Source organism: Zootoca vivipara, chromosome 4, assembly GCF_963506605.1.
Source record: "Zootoca vivipara chromosome 4, rZooViv1.1, whole genome shotgun sequence".
Lineage (NCBI taxonomy): Eukaryota > Metazoa > Chordata > Lepidosauria > Squamata > Lacertidae > Zootoca > Zootoca vivipara.
Window position 1 is genome coordinate 20,514,244 of NC_083279.1, and position 19,916 is coordinate 20,534,159.

Genomic DNA, 19,916 nt, shown 5'->3' on the forward strand with positions numbered 1-19,916 from the left:
TTGCACTTAGCCAGTTTCCCAGCAAAAAGCTGAACTCCAAAGCTTGCAAAAACAAGCATCAATGTCAGCAAAAGAATGGAAACCTGTAGGAATAAATGAAAAGCAGCCCAACTTTACTGAAAACGGTCTTATATTCAATGTTTTAAATTCTCTATGGGAATCTTCTCTTAAGCCACCTCATTCTTTTCGTTCACATATGTATTTTCATATCCTTTAACCCCAGTGACATGCCTCTTACTGCATTTAAAATGCATTCCTCACTCCATTCAAGTAAATTTCATGACCTACATTTTATGCATGCAGGTAAACCTCTTTGCAATTAGAAACACAATCATAATAAGAGCTATCTTGTCCAGCATCCTGCTTCACACATCGATAAACTACATGTCTTTGGGAAACTCATAAGCAGGACATTCTTTAAAGGACACTTGGGTCATCACAACATTATAGAATACAAAGCTTTTTTATGTACACTGCTTAGAAATGCCAGATATTTAAGCGGTATATAAATAGCTTAGATAAAATAAATGGGCAATTTTGATGCATTCTCCCCAGACTTTAACCAGAACTTTGGAAGGGCCCAATTACAGTATTTTTTATTCCCCTTATTCTACGGAAGAGCTTATAACTAAATAGGTTTGGAGAGAGTTTACCCAGTCTAAGAACAGGTGGGATTTTAACATGTTCTTTTTAGGATGTAGTGAAATGCATTGATCATAAACCTATTGAACAGATACTGATGAATGCAATACAATTGACTTTTAAATCTTTTATTGGAAGATTAACAAAATAAACACTGCTCACAAGAAAGATTTCCTTGAAGCCGCTGAATAGTTTCTCGGACCACCTTTCTCATCTGAGGCACCAGCTTAAATATCCGAAGTGGCCGGAGACACCGTAACACCATTAAGAGCTGAACTCCTGACTTCGCAGGGACGTTTTTGCGGCATCCAGCAGAGAAATATCAAGCTTACCTTTTGAAAGGTGGAAGAGGACATAGCCCAGGAATTTAAAAAAACAACAACACATTGCACATACTCATTTGCTAGCTTGGGCAGGTGAGGTTGAAAGTTAGTCTTAAAACCTTTTAAATAAGTAAAATATCTCACACAGAACACCAGAATAAAATGCAATCCTAACTATGTCATGAGTATGCCAAGCTTATGGTCCTACTGTGCACAGCTGCAATCCGGTAGGCAAAGCTGGAATCCTAAGAGTAATACTACAAACAATAGCCAGCATAGTAATAATGACAGCAAGTCCCATAAATGGAATGTCTTCTCCATACGATCTAACCTAGCATCAATTTTAACGTGATTTCAGCACCAAGGACATATATCTGTATTTGCTAGGATATGTCAGCATTTACCAGTGACCTGGAAGCTGTACGCTGGCTCGCTCGGCCAATAATGCGAGATAAGCGCCACAACCCCACAGTCAGTCACGACTGGACATAATGGTCAGGGGTTCCTTTACCTTTTAAAGTAGCATGATTATGGTCTGTCTGTTCTACATTTCATGATTCTGTTTTATTTATTTTCTTTTTTCAGGGTTTTTTTTTAGGGGGGTGGGTGGGTTATAGTTTATTTCCGTTATTTTATTGTAAGCCACCCATGGAAATTTTACTGAAGGGCAGCATAGAAAGCTTCAGGTTTTTTAAAAAAATCCCTGAATAATCACAATGATGCTCGCCAATGACACCCTCACATTCGGTACCAATTAACAAAGGGACGAGGCTGGCGCTGTGGTCTAAACCACTGAGCCTCTTGGGCTTGCCGATCAGAAGGTCAGCAGTTTGAATCTGTGCGGCAGGGTGAGCTCCCGTTGCTCTGTCCCAACTTCTACCAACCTAGTAGTTCGGAAGCATGCCAGTGGCAAGTAGATAAATAGGTAGGGCTGTGGCAGGAAGATAAATGGCGTTTCCATGAGCTCTGGCACTTGTCATGGTGTTCTGTTGCACCAGAAGCAGTTTAGTCATGCTGGTCACATGACCTGGAAAGCTGTCTGTGGACAAACACCAGCTCCCTGGGCCTGAAAGGCGAGATGAATGCCACACCCTATAGTCACCTTTGACTGGACTTAAGCGTTCAGCGGTCCTTTACCTTACCTTTACCTACCAACTAACACATGGCCATGATAGAAATGCCATGATGTTACATCAGCCTGTGTTAACACACCAGCATAACAGTGTGCCGTGATGGCAAAAGGCGACTGAGCAGTAATCTTATCGCACTGAAGTAAAGGTGCAAGAAAGTCTAAATGCCTATTTGTGTACATTTCCTGACTGGTTAGCCAACTTGACTGCCAGCTTGGGCCTTAGTCATGCCCCAGAGAATGGGCAAATCCTGCATTATTCCAGTACCGAGGGCCTTCTCGCGGTTCCCTCGTTGCGAGAAGCCAAGTTGCAGGGAACCAGGCGGAGGGCCTTCTCGGTGGTGGCGCCCGCCCTGTGGAACGCCCTCCCATCAGATGTCAAAGAGAAAAACAGCTACCAGATTTTTAGAAGACATCTGAAGGCAGCCCTGTTTAGGGAGGCTATTAATGTTTCATTGATTATTTTATTTCATCTTTCTGTTGGAAGCCGCCTAGAGTGGCTGGGGAAACCCAGCCAGATGGGTGGGGTATAAATAATAAATTATCTTCTGCTGTGATTATTATCTGGATTTGTTGACCTCCTAGCTTTTGTCAGAAACCTTTCTTGTGAGTAATAACATCTAAGTAATATTTTCATCAACACTTTCCATATTAAAATGATATTTTGAGGGGTTGGAAAGACATGTAGTGAGTTTCAAAACAACTTTAATCTTGTTTTCGTGCAGGTAATGTCAACAGAATTTAGTTACAAGATGTTCAAGAATTGGATATGTGTGCAGTTTTTTAAATTTAAATTCATTAAAATTCATTCTGCGCTCCCAAATAATGGTGCAATGCGGAACAATACATGCTGAACTGAACAATTTGTAAATGTTAGAGTTATTTAGAAATGGAGATTGAATGCAGTTTTTCTTCTTCTTCAAATAAAGTAGAAGAGGCGGAGAAGGATTTCTGAGAAAAGACCTCATTGTCTGACTCCATACATGCAAGGCTTGAATACAAATTGATTGTGACAAATTATATTCATTATATCTGTGACACAGTCCAATATCTACAAGATTTAATCAAGCTCACAATGTTTTCACTTAGAAGTCTTGTTCAGATATAGTGCTATGATTTTTTAAAAAACAGTCTTTTTTGATAATATGAACATTAAGTATTTATCTAATGCCATCTATACATAGTTCGATATTAAATTATTTCTTTTATAAAAGAAATCACTGTACTTTCCTGTCTATAAGACACCCCCATGTATAAGACACCCCCTATTTTGGGGGACTGAAGTTTCAGAAAATGGGGGGAGATGGCAAAAAGTTGTTGAGCTTTTTGGGGGGAGGATTGCTTTTTTTAGGCGAAAATGGCGAAAATCGCTCACCACCACACGTCGCTAAATCCGCCTCCCATCTGTCCCCTCACCCGCAGAAGCTGCCAATTGCCCACCCAACTGACACAGTGTCGGCCAATCAACACCACCCATTGACGCAGCAACCAATAATAAGCATAATAGCTGCTGACAGCCGCGGCAGCAACCAATCAACGCCCACCCTACCCATGTATGAGACGACCCCCACTTTTTAGCATGATTTTTAAGGAAAATAATCTAGTATTATACACAGAAAAATACAAGGACTATGTTCCCATGAGGTAGGATAGATACATGTTCTAAAAGCTATCCCCAAATGAACATCTTCCCCCAAATCATGTACTTATGTGCTGGGATCTGTTTTGGAGGCTCTTCCCCTGCCAGCTGAGGAAATATAAATGGCAACAAGGGAGATGAATTTCTCTGAGGTGGTGTCCTATTAATGGAACTAAGTCTTCTGGGAGGCTTGTCTGGCACCTACACTATCCTTTCAGGCCAAGTGCATAAAGCTGAATGCACACAAGTTAAATGTGCATAAGTTGTGAGTCTATTATACTAACAGTGCAACTGAATCATACATTTGCATTTGCATTTCTTAAACATTTCCAGGTAAATAAGTCTTTATGTACCTATGTATAACTGAAAGTACTTTGGAGCTTAAATGTAAATTGCAGACAAACAGTATATACAAATTATTTTTAACTTCTAATGTGGATTCTCATTCTTATTAGATGACATTATTTCCCCAAAGTTTGCTTGGTTCTTTTTTAGTTAATCATGACTAGCACAGACTCCATACATGCAAGGCTTGAATACAAATTGATTGTGACAAATTATATTCATTATATCTGTGACACAGTCCAATATCTACAAGATTTAATCAAGCTCACAATGTTTTCACTTAGAAGTCTTGTTCAGATATAGTGCTATGATTTTTTAAAAAACAGTCTTTTTTGATAATATGAACATTAAGTATTTATCTAATGCCATCTATACATAGTTCGATATTAAATTATTTCTTTTATAAAAGAAATCACTGTACTTTCCTGTCTATAAGACACCCCCATGTATAAGACACCCCCTATTTTGGGGGACTGAAGTTTCAGAAAATGGGGGGAGATGGCAAAAAGTTGTTGAGCTTTTTGGGGGGAGGATTGCTTTTTTTAGGCGAAAATGGCGAAAATCGCTCACCACCACACGTCGCTAAATCCGCCTCCCATCTGTGCCCTCACCCGCAGAAGCTGCCAATTGCCCACCCAACTGACACAGTGTCGGCCAATCAACACCACCCATTGACGCAGCAACCAATAATAAGCATAATAGCTGCTGACAGCCGCGGCAGCAACCAATCAACGCCCACCCTACCCATGTATGAGACGACCCCCACTTTTTAGCATGATTTTTAAGGAAAATAATCTAGTATTATACACAGAAAAATACAAGGACTATGTTCCCATGAGGTAGGATAGATACATGTTCTAAAAGCTATCCCCAAATGAACATCTTCCCCCAAATCATGTACTTATGTGCTGGGATCTGTTTTGGAGGCTCTTCCCCTGCCAGCTGAGGAAATATAAATGGCAACAAGGGAGATGAATTTCTCTGAGGTGGTGTCCTATTAATGGAACTAAGTCTTCTGGGAGGCTTGTCTGGCACCTACATTATCCTTTCAGGCCAAGTGCATAAAGCTGAATGCACACAAGTTAAATGTGCATAAGTTGTGAGTCTATTATACTAACAGTGCAACTGAATCATACATTTGCATTTGCATTTCTTAAACATTTCCAGGTAAATAAGTCTTTATGTACCTATGTATAACTGAAAGTACTTTGGAGCTTAAATGTAAATTGCAGACAAACAGTATATACAAATTATTTTTAACTTCTAATGTGGATTCTCATTCTTATTAGATGACATTATTTCCCCAAAGTTTGCTTGGTTCTTTTTTAGTTAATCATGACTAGCACAGAATATTAGGCACGCTGGTGAAAAATAGCTGAAGAGCAAATACTTACAAGATATATAAATATATCCATGACACCTCCAAAGTCTCTTATGACTGCCGTTGGAGTAAAAAACAAGCCATCAGCCATAATCTTCAAATTAAGTTCAATGCTCATGAATATTACAAAAACATATTCAGCGATCTGAGAAGCAAAGGGAAAACCAAATATTATTTACTCCTGAACTTGAAAACAAAGGGTTCTTTTCTACAACATATTACTTTTACATAATTACCTGAAGTGTTGGCGCATGCATCACTCTTCGAAAGGGAGATTCAAACATCATTGAAATGCAAGAGCATATAGTGACAATGATCATTACCCAGTCCAGATATGTAACCAATCCCAGCAAATCACTGCAGAATAAAATGAAACATTCAGAAGGAGTTTCCAATATTAATGGCAAATATCTATTCAACATATGGCATGGATGAGAAAGGTAAATGTAGAACATCTACTACAATTTTAACATTTTATGAATCCATAATAAATCATTACAGTGACATATTAGCAAACATATATTTTCTAGAAAAAAATTAAGTTTAGAAATCATGCACACAGATATAGCAAATGTAACTGGACAAGTAACATTTGTTTTTCTTTTTGCTATGCTTACTAAAGTTGATGATATTTGGTATTTTTCACTGCTCCAGTAACAGGGTCTGTTTTAGAGCTGTAACAGAGGAAAGATATCTTCAGAATTTGCAGTTCAAGCTCTAAGAAGCCATGTAATTATGACACACATACGTCAGAGAACAGATTCCTGGATTTGTGTTTGAATTTAAAGCTTACTGAAGGTCATTTTGAATCAAGTTACTACTTAAGTTATTTCATCTGTGGCATGCCAGGACTAAGAAAAAGTTCTTAGAAGTTCTTAATTTAATTACAGAAAGCTAACAGAAATCAGTACTAGTTTAGATCTTGGTTTAGTTTTGAGACAAGATGACAAAGGGATTGATGGATGTGACAGATGTTAAAAAAATGGATTCCCCCCTCCCTCGTAACACGATCATCACCCAACGAATCTGATTGATAGCAGGTCCTTGTCTGATAAAAATACCTCTTAAAAATGGCTGCATTCGCATATATTAGCCACAGCTTGCTGTGCATGTGCCAGTTATACCTGCTTTGCTTCTCGCTGTTAGAGCTGGGGAGAAATAAACCATGATCCCTGGCTTAGCATTTCATCCAAGCTAGAAATAGGCGCTTCAAGTCAAACAAACTGCACAATAAGTCAAACATGGTTTATTTCCTTCAGGTGCTAAGAAGGCAGCACAAAGCACCCAGGCAGACAGATAACTATGGTTTACTGTGACGTGCAAACTGGACCAATATGTAATACATATCTCAGCCATGGCAATAGCCACTTTCTTAGTTGGATTTAAAAAATCATTACACTCATTCATGGAGGGTAGGCCTATTGGTGGCTATTGGCTGTAATACCTAAATGGAATCGATATGCTCAGAAGCAACATCAGATGCCAGATTGTTGCAATTTAAGTAATTGCTTGGAACTTTAAGAAGTCTAGGCCCAGGTCTAGAGTTATCTTATGTACGCATGGCCCAATAGTACCATGGTGAGCTTCCATGCCCACACCATAGGTCTGCACTAACCATGTGCTGTGGTACCACAGTAAGGGCCTCTATTGCCATGAAATGGCAGTGGAAGAATTTGCAATGGGATGCTGCTGTGCTGTGTGGTGACTGCTTGCAGGTGTTATAGCATGTTTTTTTAAAGGTGTCACCACGAGGAAGTGGCTGGAATGAGGATAACCAAATAAAAAGTTAACTCAGCCGAACCCTATTACTTGATGTATGAGCTTGTGAAGTAAAACACAGAGCCAAAGCGAAAACACAAAGCTGCCACAAAACACTCGGATACATACGCGTTGAAGCGAGCTCGCACAACCACTCTGCAGAAATTTCTGAATCTGTGTTCACGGCCAACAATGAACAGAGGCTTGTCAAAATAGGGGTGATTCTCTCGTAACTCTTCTTCCTGGACTTTCCTTTCAAGAATGAGGGAAAAAAGGGACTTGTAAGATATTCAATCACAGGCAAAGAAGCCAGCAGGAAGGTATATAAAGTATATATTTTGTTAGCTTATAGCAACAAGACCATTGTGGTGCAGTTGAGAGAGGGTTGACTGGGAGCCTTAGGAACGTTCTGCTCATCTGTGGCAACCACAGGATGGCTTTGGGCAAGTCCCTATCTCTCAGCCCGAACTAGCTGTGATGAGGAAAGTATATACTCTCTACAAGTGTGTATCAAAACCGCAGATGGCAAGAATCTTCTTAAAACAGGACATCCACACATTAGAGGAATACATCTAATGCCAGCTGTGACTGTTGGGTGCGTCATCTAAAAGCATACTTCTTGCTTCGGAAATACTGTTTATAGCCCTAAGCAAATTTGTTAATCAACTGGCAGAATAATCCAAATATCCGATCTGTCATGCAAAAGTCTGAATGGGGTGGGTATGTCCTTCCACCCATCCCTGTTCAGCTCTGCCAAATGCCACCATTGTGGGGGTGGGGGAAGCCCCACCAATGAGCAGCAACCCAATGCAGCTGCTTAAAGAGTAGGTGGGCAGATGCTATGGCTGAAATGGGGGTGTTTCAAGGGTAGGGATGGGCCAGCACGAGAGCCAGTGGATCCTTTGCCAAATCTGCTGCCGCTATGAGCTGGAAACGAGCCCAAAATTGGCTTCTTCGCCTCACCAATCTGGGAGCTGGTGTTAGAAGGGGAATTTCACTTCTCTGTCTGCCTTCTGGCCTGGTTGGTGCAAGCGCTGGGGAAGTGAATACAGAGCTGTTTGTGCCCCTCTATCAGACCTCACCACTAACAGCCAGGGTTATGTATTATGACCTCAACCACTCAGATTATTGATTTATGAATAAACTGGGGTACAGTCCTAGTAAATATATTCAATTTAAGAAAGCGGTAGAAATTTAAATTCCCTAAATACCTTTTCATTTCTGCCTGTTCCTTCTTTTCTTGGATCATTTTTATCTCGCTGTCTTCTCTCTGTGCGTTTCTGTACCTCACTGTATTAGAATGCTAGAAGAAGCATTAAAAACCAAAAACAGTTCTCTATTTTACCACACAAGAACAAAGCAAGACAATGGAGGTAACTGCACATAGCTTATATTTTATTTTCAAAAACTCCAGTACTATGAGAAGAGTTTCTTATTCAGTTTTTGAGAAAATTGACAAGTTGATTAGTAATTATGTAGAATGATACTCCACTATTATACATATTAACCAGAGCTCATCCAACCAAAATTAAGCATCTTTACATCCCATTGATTTCAATAGAAGTGGTAGGCATAAACCTCTACCATATATATCAATGGGACTTTGCAAGTGCTAAACACTGGGTAGGCTTTATCAGTTCACAAATTAATGCACTAAAAAGGAACACTAATATTAGTGTTACAAAATCATTACTGTACAATTTGTGATTTGTTATGACAATTGTTTTTCTCCAAGATATTTTAAATTCCACCCCATTCTTAATTTTCGTTTGACTTACATCTTGAGTTAGAGTTTCAAGCGATTTTCCTCTGCTGATTCGCTGACTGTTGGAGCCATGTCTTAGTGACCTGGAAAAATAACACTCTTTTGGGTGACAGATAACTGAGATCAAGTGTCGATCATTACGTGATTACTATTCTAGTGCACCAAGACAGTGTCCCTTGCAATCATTTTTTCTTTGGTTGCATCAAAAGCTTGTACATTTTCAGCCTAGTCTAAATCTACTATCAGCTACTTTTTTTCCTTGGTTTTTTAAATGGATGATTTGAATGTCATGGAAGCTAACAACATTTGAAATGAAAAGCATTTTCTCCCCTTTGTACGTCACACTGATTTATCCTTGTTATTGTCAAAGAAATATGGAGATTAGTTATTTACGGAGCTCTTTTTTCATTTTCATCTGTTTGATATAATCCACCATATTGTAAAATGCAAAACTGTATTTACCTGCGTTCTTGACGTATATGATGCTGGACACTAAGTATTGATCTTTCTTTTGCAGGCTGCCCCTCAAAGGATCCACTCAACATGCGCTGGCGTGTACAGGCCCTAAGGAAATGAGCAGTATCACGGTAGGTAAAAATAAAATTGTACGGCAACCTAACAACTCAGTGTTTTTTTTAAAGGACATAATTCACAGCCCTGCAGGAGATTGGGGGAAAAAACACACACCCCTCAAAACATTCCTCTTCCACTCCTTTCTCTTTCGCAGCCATACATGCTCAAGCCATTACTCAGAACAAGAAGTCGTATAATATAGTTGTCATCTGCCCCATCCTCCTCACACCTAGAAGTTTGGCCTAAAAGCTCTTCCTGCTTCAGCCAGGGCTGTAGGATCAGTGGGACAGAGATATGGCTATTAGACAGGAGAACACCAGCTTCCCAGTTTAATGAATGGCTTCATGGAGAGGGAAGAAAGAAGCCGCCATGGAGTCTGGTGTCAGTCCCCTCCCATGTGTGTATGTGTTTCATGTCTGGAATTGTTTTTCTTCATTTTAAATATGGATAAATTAAATACTTCAGAGATACCTCATGTGGAACTCTTTGTCTAATCAACTCCTAAACAGTGTGCTTTCATCAGAGTGTTTAATACAGAGCAATTACATGACCTCCTGTTCTATCCTTGCCTTTCCATCCATCTCTCCTTGTTTTCCTGATTCCCCGTCAAACCCTGGTGCTATTCCTTTTTTCACCTTTGAATTCCATACATATTGTTACAAGTGTTAGCTTTTGCTAAAATATTTAATTTTCAAAGAATTCTTTTCTATTAAGGAAACACTTTTAACTGAAGTTTTCCCCCCTCCCTAAATATTTTTTTGTAAGCAGAAAGTGGTTTAGTAAGATTGTATTGTTAGAATCGCTAGAAGACTAGTACGGTAATACAGCATAGTTTAAGGCAGCAATCCTACCCCTCTGAACTCAATGGCTCCTATTTCTGAGTAGGTGTACCTTTGATAAGTTTTCAGCTATCTGTGTTTTATCCATGTTTGTTTTAATTTATGTGAGCTGCCACGAGTCCCAGTTGTGGGGAAAAGGTGGTATTTAAATAAATTAAAGAATAAAATAATAATCTTGTTGGCATCCACCTGTTTCGGGAGACAATGGAGAAATGCACCTTTGGGGGTGAAGTCAAATTGTTGGAAGGTTACAGAGCCTGCTGTGGTTGTAGAGACAGATATGGGAGAGACATGTTTAGTAACAGCTGGAGCAGATGAAGGTGTCTGATTGCGCTGCTGCAGATTCACCATGGCGTTTCTTTTCTCTGCGCTCCTCCCGGCAGTCATTCCTCCTCTGGTCACTTGTACAGATGCACAACCTAACTGCCAATCTCCCTGCACTGGATTCCCACACCGCGGGTTAATGTTGCTAGCCTCCATGTCACTTTTGCAGACATCTTTGTAACTGTTGGTCTGCCAATGGGCCTGGTGCCTGAAGCCAGCTCCCTTTGGTGATCCTGCCATCTTCCATTCTGTGGACACAACCAAGTCAGCATTGGTGTCACTGAGATAGGAGTGTGAACATGCTGGGAATGTGAGAGCTTGGGAGAGCACATCTTTGTTAGCATTGCATTCTCCCACACCCTTTCAGAGAGGTGAGCCACTGCTGTAGCTGCCTTGCCAATACACTCAGCGTTGATGGAGATGTTGCTGGTTATGGTGGAACCCAGGTAGACAAAGTCATCTCCCACCTCAAGAGTGTGGTCACCAATGCCGATGTGTGGAGTGCTGATGATGTCCTGACCCCAGGATGTTGGTCTTTGTCAGTGGTGATAAGGCTGAACTCCCCACAGGCTTGGGCAAAATGGTTGATGAGTCTCTGTAGAGCTTCCTCGGAGTGCACTGTAAAGGCTGCACCAACTGCAAACAACATCTCTCAGATAAGGACTTGCCACACTTTTGTCTTGGTGTGGAGATGCACCTGTTTGAACAGACCCCCATCGCTCCTTGAATGGAAGTACACACTGTCTTCAGCTGAAGGCATATGAGAGCAACAGGGAGAAGAACATGCCAAATATAGTTGGGGTAAGAACACAGCCCTGTTTCACACCGCTCTTTATAGGGAAGGTGTCCAAGGATGAGCCATCATACTGGATGGTGCCGCACATGTTGTTGAGGAAGGACACAATCATCTTGTGAAGCTTAGGTGGGCATAGAAGCATTGCATTACGCTGTTTTTCATTGTAATGCACTTAACAATGCATTGGATTTCTGAATAACATTCTCATAGCTTTGACACAGTGAAACTATCTGGCTATAAGCTTGTCTGTTAAATGTTTTCAAAGATACATTATCCCTTGGCTGTTAACATCCCGGCGAGCAGAAAAGGTCATTCCATTTTGAAGAATATTTTTAGGACCAGCTGAGCAGCTGTTTGAAATACCATCAGACTGCCAAAACTAAATTTATAATTCCAGCAAGGCAATAATGTAGTTTCCCAAACATCGTTGCAGACAGAACATAGGTGCTTCTTTTTTTTTAAAAAAAGCAGGTAATAACTGAAAACAGAACTTGTATGTAAGATGTGCTGTTCATGTTGAGTACAGTAAAAATGTTAAGAGGAGCATTGTCTAGAACATATTTTTGCTTCTATCTATAGTGGCAAATAAATGAACAGGCACTTTATCTTTTACCTCTCTAATAGCTAGAAATTGTTACAAAATTATGATGATGTTCATTTTCTTCTGAGCACTATATTTTTCAGCAGACTTTGAAATTTGTAAGGGAAGGTATTAAAAATCTGGATCATTATCCCAATTTTTGTTTCTGGGCAAGCATGCCCTTTCCTAGGGGGAGTGGAGAGGGACAGTCCCTAGATGGAGAGGTGTCTAAGGAACTCGATTGTTGTGCTGTGATCTAGAGATTTGTGCATGCCTTCCTCAAGGTCTCTATGGCTTAGATTTGGAGAAAAGGAAAGGCAGAGCAGGCTCATGAAAGGTGGGGAGGTCGCATCATATTCCTAATGATTGCTGGATGTCCAGAGATTAAATTCATCTAATTGACTGATTCCTAATAATAATAATAATAATAATAATAATAATAATAATAATATATTTCCCCAGCCACTCTGGGTGGCTTCCAACAGAAAAATGAAATAAAATAATCAATTAAACATTAAAAGCCTCCCTAAACAGGGCTGCCTTCAGATGTCTTCTAAAAATCTGGTAGCTGTTTTTCTCTTTGACATCTGATGGGAGGGTGTTCCACAGGGTGGGCGCCACCACCGAGAAGGCCCTCCGCCTGGTTCCCTGCAACTTGGCTTCTTCCAACGAGGGAACTGCCAGAAGGCCCTCGGTACTGGACCTCAGTGTCCGGGCAGAACGATGGGGGTGGAGACGCTCCTTCAGGTATACTGGGAGATGTCTGGGAGGGGATTTTAATTGTATCAAAGCTTTTAGGAAATACCAAGATTTTACTTGTTACAGAAAAAGAGTGAGAAAATAATTGGACTGGGAAAACTATTCAAAATGATTCAAATAAATCTGCTACTTGCAAATCAAATTAAGGGAAGCATCAAATTATCATTACCTAAGAATTTTATTGATTGCAGTCTCCTTTTCCAGAAGGTTTCTTGCTCTAATGCTGAAAACGGATTTGCGGAGCTGTGAAACGAAAGGAAAAGCAGCTTTACCAATTAATTGTGTATCTTGTCATGGGCCAGAATACTGATCTATTGAGCAGTTCATTTCATGTCAAATGTGCACAGGCAAGTCCTGCTATGGTGAACAAGGTACCTTTACTTATTTGGAATTTGCACCTCCTATGGAGTCCTCCCTTATAATTTTGGACCAACAGTTTTAGGGATACAGTTATGTGAAAAATAAAGGTATATTGTGAATATCTATCACTTCTCGCAGATTACCCAGATCATTTTAGCTGGCTTAACTGTTTTACATTTCAACACTTGCCTTGCAAAAAAGACTGTACCAGCTTCGTATGCATTATCTGAAAACACAGCAGGCTTTTTAACTGAGACTTTGAATGGCAAAATGCACCTGGATACATACATGCAAATATTTCTTAAGACTTGCATAAGAAAGTTTCATTCTACCTTAGATCAGAAGTTGCAAGGTCTGTTTCTATTTGGTGATATTAGAGCTCTCCTATTTTAAAAATTTGCAATGCACTAAACCCAATTCTACGGCCACAGAATTTAACTTCTACTACTACTACTATTTAAAAAATGATAATGAAAGAAGATCTGCAAAAAATTACCAGGATCATAAAACTGCTTAAAGCAACACAGATGGTTTTTAGTAAAAAGGAAAGGCAAAAACACATCTGCCATGTGGATGGCAAGCCAACTCATCTGACAACAACCCAGATGTTGCAGATGACAAAGACGTTTTCAGAAAATCTCTGTCTGAAAACATCACAATTGAAAGCTAGAATATAAGGATGAAGAATACAAGCTTACTTTAAAATAATGTGAAAAATGCAAATGCATCTGGAGAACATAGTAGTCCATTCAAATCATATTATGGTTTCTGTCCAGACTTGTGGTGTGCATGTAATTCTCCACCAGAGAAGAAGAGGGGTGGCAATATTTGCAGATCCTTCCTCTCTTTAAAGCTGCTCCAAAGAATTGGGAGAACAGCATAGGATTCGTGTGGGGGACTAGAAAGGGAAGGGTCAGATGGTGCCGTGCCCCCCATTTTCCAGTTGGAGCCCTTTTATTTGTATAATGTCTGGATCTAGTCACATGCTTATGTGCCATTTCCATCTACCCTTGAAGAGAGTCATTAAAAATATAAATATCAACACTATCAATACCAGTCTGTTGTTTAGTCATTCATGTCAATATGAGACTGTAGTTTGGTCTGAGCAAAGCTGTGACTTATCACCAGTACACACAACCCAAGCATACAGCTGCTTATGTTGCATCTGGGTTGATATTTTCCTTACCTCAAGCTGGTAATTTAGACAGAATAACCCCAGTGGGGTTGTGCAGAAAACCCCAACTGGGGCAGTATCATTCTGCCCTGACCAGGTCTTCTCCCAAGTAGCACAGGAATTCACAATGGTGGCTGGCATAATGTTAAACTCATGCTCAGAACATGGTTAGCAGTTTGTAGCACATCACTGTATACGATTGGATGGTATAAAGCAGCTCTCACTGGTGTCAGATGCCTTTGGAGTTGTTCAAGAAGTTACTGGTGGATTTGTGAAAACCTTAGCAGGGGCTTCTGCTTTTGTGTGATATGGATCATCTCACCTAATTGTATTCATTCATGTTAGACTGGTTCCACTTGTGAGTGTGACAATGCCAAACTATGCATTGTATTTGGCCAACAGCAGCAATGCACAAGAATGGCAGCCACAAATGGCGCACTGTGTTTTTTTAAAATGGCAACTACTTTTCTCACCCTGCCCTCAAGAATGGGAAAAATGTAATGTCCAGCACGTTTTCGATAAAACCGATGGAAGCTGCTGCAACCATAGATAGCAGCTAAAGTAATGGTTAAGAAAACAAAATGGAAATAATGAAATTGATAGGAGAGGAATGAATGAATTGCCGAGTGAATGCAATTTTAGTGAATGAATAACAAAACAAAAGTAAGGATCATGAATGAAATCAAATGGAGTAATCAGCTGATTTTCCCCTGCCATGTACCATACTAATTCAGACATTATGTTGTACAGTAAATCTTATATACCTATGTATTCATTACACTTATGCTTCTATTATCCATATAATATTACTATTTTTAATGTAATCAGTCACAAACTGGATGACTGAGTGAATGTTTGCTTCGCTTAACTGCTTAAAGCTGTTTATTTATCTTAAATAAACAGGAGGTGAGCTACCTTCCAGCGGTCTTCCAGAAAGGACAACAGCATCCTGATAAGGCTGGAGATCCCTGTAATCATCATGTCAGCTTGCCTGTCATGCAACTTTGGACAGAGTAAAGAGAGAAAGAGGCTTGGCGGACTGAACTAGAGGGAAGAAAACTATGAGAACTTTGGATAAAGAGAAACGTTTGGGCAAAAACGTCTGCAGCACCTCTGTGCATTAATATTGGAGAAAATGAAAAAACTCGTGAGATGTTGGAATAAAGAAAGGGGGCACGATTCTCCAAAAGACCCTAGGGCCATTATAGTTAGAAACCTGCTTTTGCTCAACTCCTAAACAGCTCTTCTTTATAATTTGATAAATTGTAGAGTTTTCTAGGTTCTCTGTTTCACATTAGAGGAAATATAGATAGCATGCACAAAGGAAGCTACAGCTGTCAGCATACTTTTTGTGGTTGGTTTCAGTGTTTTGTGCTTAATTAACATCTCCCATAGCTCATGCTTGTTTCTGTTCTACTGTGCACACAGTCAAATATTCAGTTTTTTTTAAAAAAAAGTTATTTCAAATCTGCGTTAGAGGGGAGAGATTTTGGAGAATATTGGTGCATTTAAACAGGAGGTTGCTATGGTAATGGTAACTATAGAAAGCCAGAATCAGTAGCAAAATGCAACCTAATGTTCTACTCACATGGGCAAATTTCTCACCAAGTATACGAAACCATCTTACACTGACTCAGCCCACACACTGTACCAACTTTGTCTGGCAACAGTTTTCAAAGGCATTCAGCAAAAATCTCTCCCACATCTATCTAACTAGAGACTCAGCTTATGCATGGGGAATCTATGCTGCTTGGCATGGTACTGCAATCACCTAGACAGCATTTGGCCATATGTGCTATTATTCCCCCCCCCCCCGTTCTTCAGGTCCTGTATGAAATCAATGTATGGAACATAACTATTTGTTTGAAAAATGTGTTGATGGGAGACTGCTGCATAGGTTGGTATGTGTGGACACAACACCAGCTACCCATCTCTTCCCTACACTGTGATGTAATCATGGAGTTGTTAATATTCAGAATGGTAACAGAGCTCTAAAAGGAAACCCACAAAATTAGCATCAATCAAAAGTTTAGGGTCATAATTACAAAATCTGTCTGTCACGTTGGACCATCAAGGTTCTATGTGCTTGTACAACTTTGGTTTATGATAGATATGGATGACTCATATATTGCTGTTTACCTTCTGGTCAATGTATTTGTTGTCTTCAATTGCCAACCTTTTAGAATGGTCACATGAGGAGGAAGAAGCTGATGGAAGCCTTCTCAGTAAACAAGTTGTGTCTTGCTGCTGTCGATCAATAAATTGCTTCATAAAGCTTTCCCTTAAGAGTAAAAAAAAGGAGAGAGAAGGCTTTGAGGCAAAGCTCCTGATTCACTTTATTTATAATTTGATAGTATCTGAAAAAATCCTGAATAGTCCATATGCTAGTACAAAAGATAAAATGAAAACTATACAAGGCATATTATACACAATGGATTTGATTTGATCACTGAGGTAACATTAATTTTTTATGTAGCTACATGATTGTCTAAAAAAACTTACGTTCTTTTTAATCGTGCTTTCCTTTAAATATTTACCATTTGTTTTGTACTTTACCTCTCTGTCTGATTCTGCTATGTGCTAAATTTCAAGTTTTAAAACCTCTGATATAATCCATAGAAAACATCCTTTCCCAAGAAAAAAACAGACATTTCAGCAGGAATTCAAAGAACACGTTTATAAAAAAAGGGTTTCGTTAGCCCATACTTTGCATCAGCCAAATTCCGGTTTTCAGTTTGCTTGTTACAGCATTTACTTGGCTGGATTTTGTTCTAATGGGACAGAATCATAGCTAACGCCCCCCATTTATTTATTTATTTCAAAAAAATTATATGGTGCTTGATTGTGAAAAACAAATCCCAAAGCGGTTTACAAAATATATTTCAATTGTGTCTGTCCTAACATTCTAATCATATAAAGCAGAATGTTTAAGCCAGTCACAAAGCCATAGCTTAATTGAGGATAAATGTGTTTATATTGTGCAGTGATTACTATAGTATTTGGCAATAGTTTTAAAAGACAATAGAAGTGCAGTTCTAGCTTTCTTGTCAATTGGAAGACTCTTCACTCCTTCGGAAGCAAAACAGATACCCTTTCTAGGTTGGTTCACGGTACAGATAATGCACTGGGTGGGAGTGGGCAAACAAGCAAAAGAAAGGAAGGAAGGAAGGAAGAAAATGAGTACAGTGGTATCTTGGTTTAAGAACAACTTAGTTTATGAACAACTTGGATTGAGAATGCTGCAAATCCGGAAATAGGTGTTTTGGTTTGTGAACTTTGCCTTGGAATAAGAACATGTTTCACTTCCTGTTGAGTGGGTTCCATTTGTAAATTGAGTCCCCCACTGCTATGGGAAAAACACGCTTTGGTTTAAGAACACTTTGGTTTAAGAATGGACTTCTGGAATGGATTAAGTTCATAAACCAAGGTACCACTGTATAGGCAAAATATATGTGTATGTGGTGAAGCTGAGGCTCCAATACTTTGGCCACCTCATGAGTCCTTGGAAAAGACCCTGATGTTGGGAAAGATGGAGGGCACTAGGAGAAGGGGACGACAGAGGACGAGATGGTTGGACAGTGTTCTCGAAGCTACGAACATGAGTTTGACCAAACTGTGGGAGGCAGTGCAAGACAGGAGTGCCTGGCGTGCTATGGTCCATGGGGTCACGAAGAGTCGGACACGACTAAACGACTAAACAACAACAACATGTGTATGTGGTAGGAGAGAGAACCAAAGAAACAAGTTGCATCAGTATGGTTAAAGGGAACAAAATGTGATGTCTGTGATTCAAGTATTAAGTATGTTGCAGCCATTTTATACTTGTTTTTGGTGAAGGGGGGCCTGTTTTGGGGAATTGCATTGGCCCCAAACCACCTGAATTTGGCCTTGTGGAATGGGATCGATTTCACATTTAAAAAACAAACTAACAAACAAAAAAACCACACATTGGAGAAGAGAATCTAAAGCAAACTTCGAACCTATCTTAAAACGCGTTTCACATTGCCAAGCACTTAAAGAGAGCTGTAAAGCAATACTACCTTATTTTGGGGACTGTAAAATCCGAAGGGAGCTTTGAGATTTTTACCATTTGAGGTCTGTTAGGGAATTTTTCAAAGATCCGTAGGCGCAGTGGGAGCTTTTCCTTGGTATCTGCATTCGCCTCACTTTGCTTCAGCTAAATAAAATCACACACACATAAATAAGATTAAATAAACCAGGAACGAAGTCTTGCTCCCCCCCCCCAGAAAGAGCAGCAAATGCAATCAACTGAAGAAACACAAGGTGGCAGTAAAGAACCACAGTTGCAACTTTTGTTTTGACATTTATTTCTTAGCGTTTCCGAACTACATGCACAGTTAAAACTGTAAAAAGTCCTTTTCTTGAAAGATTTAAAATGCAAAGAGTGTTGCAGTAAATATTTGTATTTCCTTTGTGTAGTTTTTCACAGTTCTCTCACACTCTACAAGGAAAACATACTTCCCTCCCTCTTATTAGACCCGTCAGTTGTAGATAAGTGAAATGTTGTATATATCAGTGGTTCCCAATTGTTTTGGCACGATGACCCACAAGTCCAAACTGACTTCATACAGTGACCCATCATTACACTGTCAGGTGGATTTTGGACATTAGGTCTTTACCAGCTGTCAGTTTCTTGCATTTTAACTGCCTATTTTATAACCATTATTTGAGACGCCCAAGCAAAAATTTGCTTAAAGTTTTATTAATGTGGAATTTGTTTAAATATTTATAGCACTTAGAAACTTATTCATAGTTTTATATATGGGAATGTAAGAACAGCTACCATCTGATGGCAGGATAGTGCTTCCCAAGTTATAAAAACATGGTTATTCAAGCAGTGTATAATGAACTACGATTTTAAAACTGCTTTATTTGCAATAAAGTCCGTTCTGGCAACTATCAGTGGAGTGGCCAAGCTTACATATTGCCAACAAAGTAGATCAATGCAGCGCTTGATGGTTGTCTGACAATATAATCTCAGATCATTATTAAGACATAGGGGTAAATATATTATTTCTTATTTCACCCAAGTAAATTTCAACTCACTTTTGGCTTAACTATTCACTAATCCTGGTGGCAGATTTGGCGATGGTTTGCCACAAGGTGCCTTTGGCGCCTGCCCATCAGGAGTGAGCTGTAATATACAAGCATCTTGTGGAGAACTGTTCACGGCCCACTTCTGGCCCACAGGTTGAAAAACACTGGTGTGTATCACATACTTAGCCAATGAGAAAAGATATTGTCTGACTGCACAATATAGGTGCTTAGCAAACCATATTTTCTTCTTTGTATGCCTCCTCCACAAGAGGTCTGAAGGGTGGCAACATAAGAACAGGTCTATTCTGTGGTGGCTCCCTGCTTGTGGAATGCTATCCCCAGGGAAGCTTGCCTGGGCACCTTTGTTACATATCTTTAGGCACCAGGGAAAAACACCCCTCTTCTCCAAGTCCTTTAGCTAATTAAACCATCAGTTCAATTTAACAATCAGCTAATTTTTAAAAAACAGAC

The 19,916-nt window shown here is 39.6% G+C and overlaps 1 protein-coding gene across 1 annotated transcript in view; it reads right to left on the bottom strand.

Moving 5' to 3' along the window:
- The window catches only part of NALCN (sodium leak channel, non-selective), a 177,166-nt gene that overhangs the window by 16,840 nt on the left and 140,410 nt on the right, over positions 1-19,916 (bottom strand). The window contains 14 exon segments of the mRNA XM_060273369.1: positions 12-83; positions 805-834; positions 836-940; positions 942-974; positions 5,473-5,604; positions 5,696-5,816; positions 6,077-6,133; positions 7,347-7,469; positions 8,429-8,520; positions 8,996-9,065; positions 9,445-9,546; positions 13,023-13,096; positions 16,527-16,668; positions 18,428-18,564. Coding sequence (XP_060129352.1) covers positions 12-83; positions 805-834; positions 836-940; positions 942-974; positions 5,473-5,604; positions 5,696-5,816; positions 6,077-6,133; positions 7,347-7,469; positions 8,429-8,520; positions 8,996-9,065; positions 9,445-9,546; positions 13,023-13,096; positions 16,527-16,668; positions 18,428-18,564 — 1,290 coding nt within the window.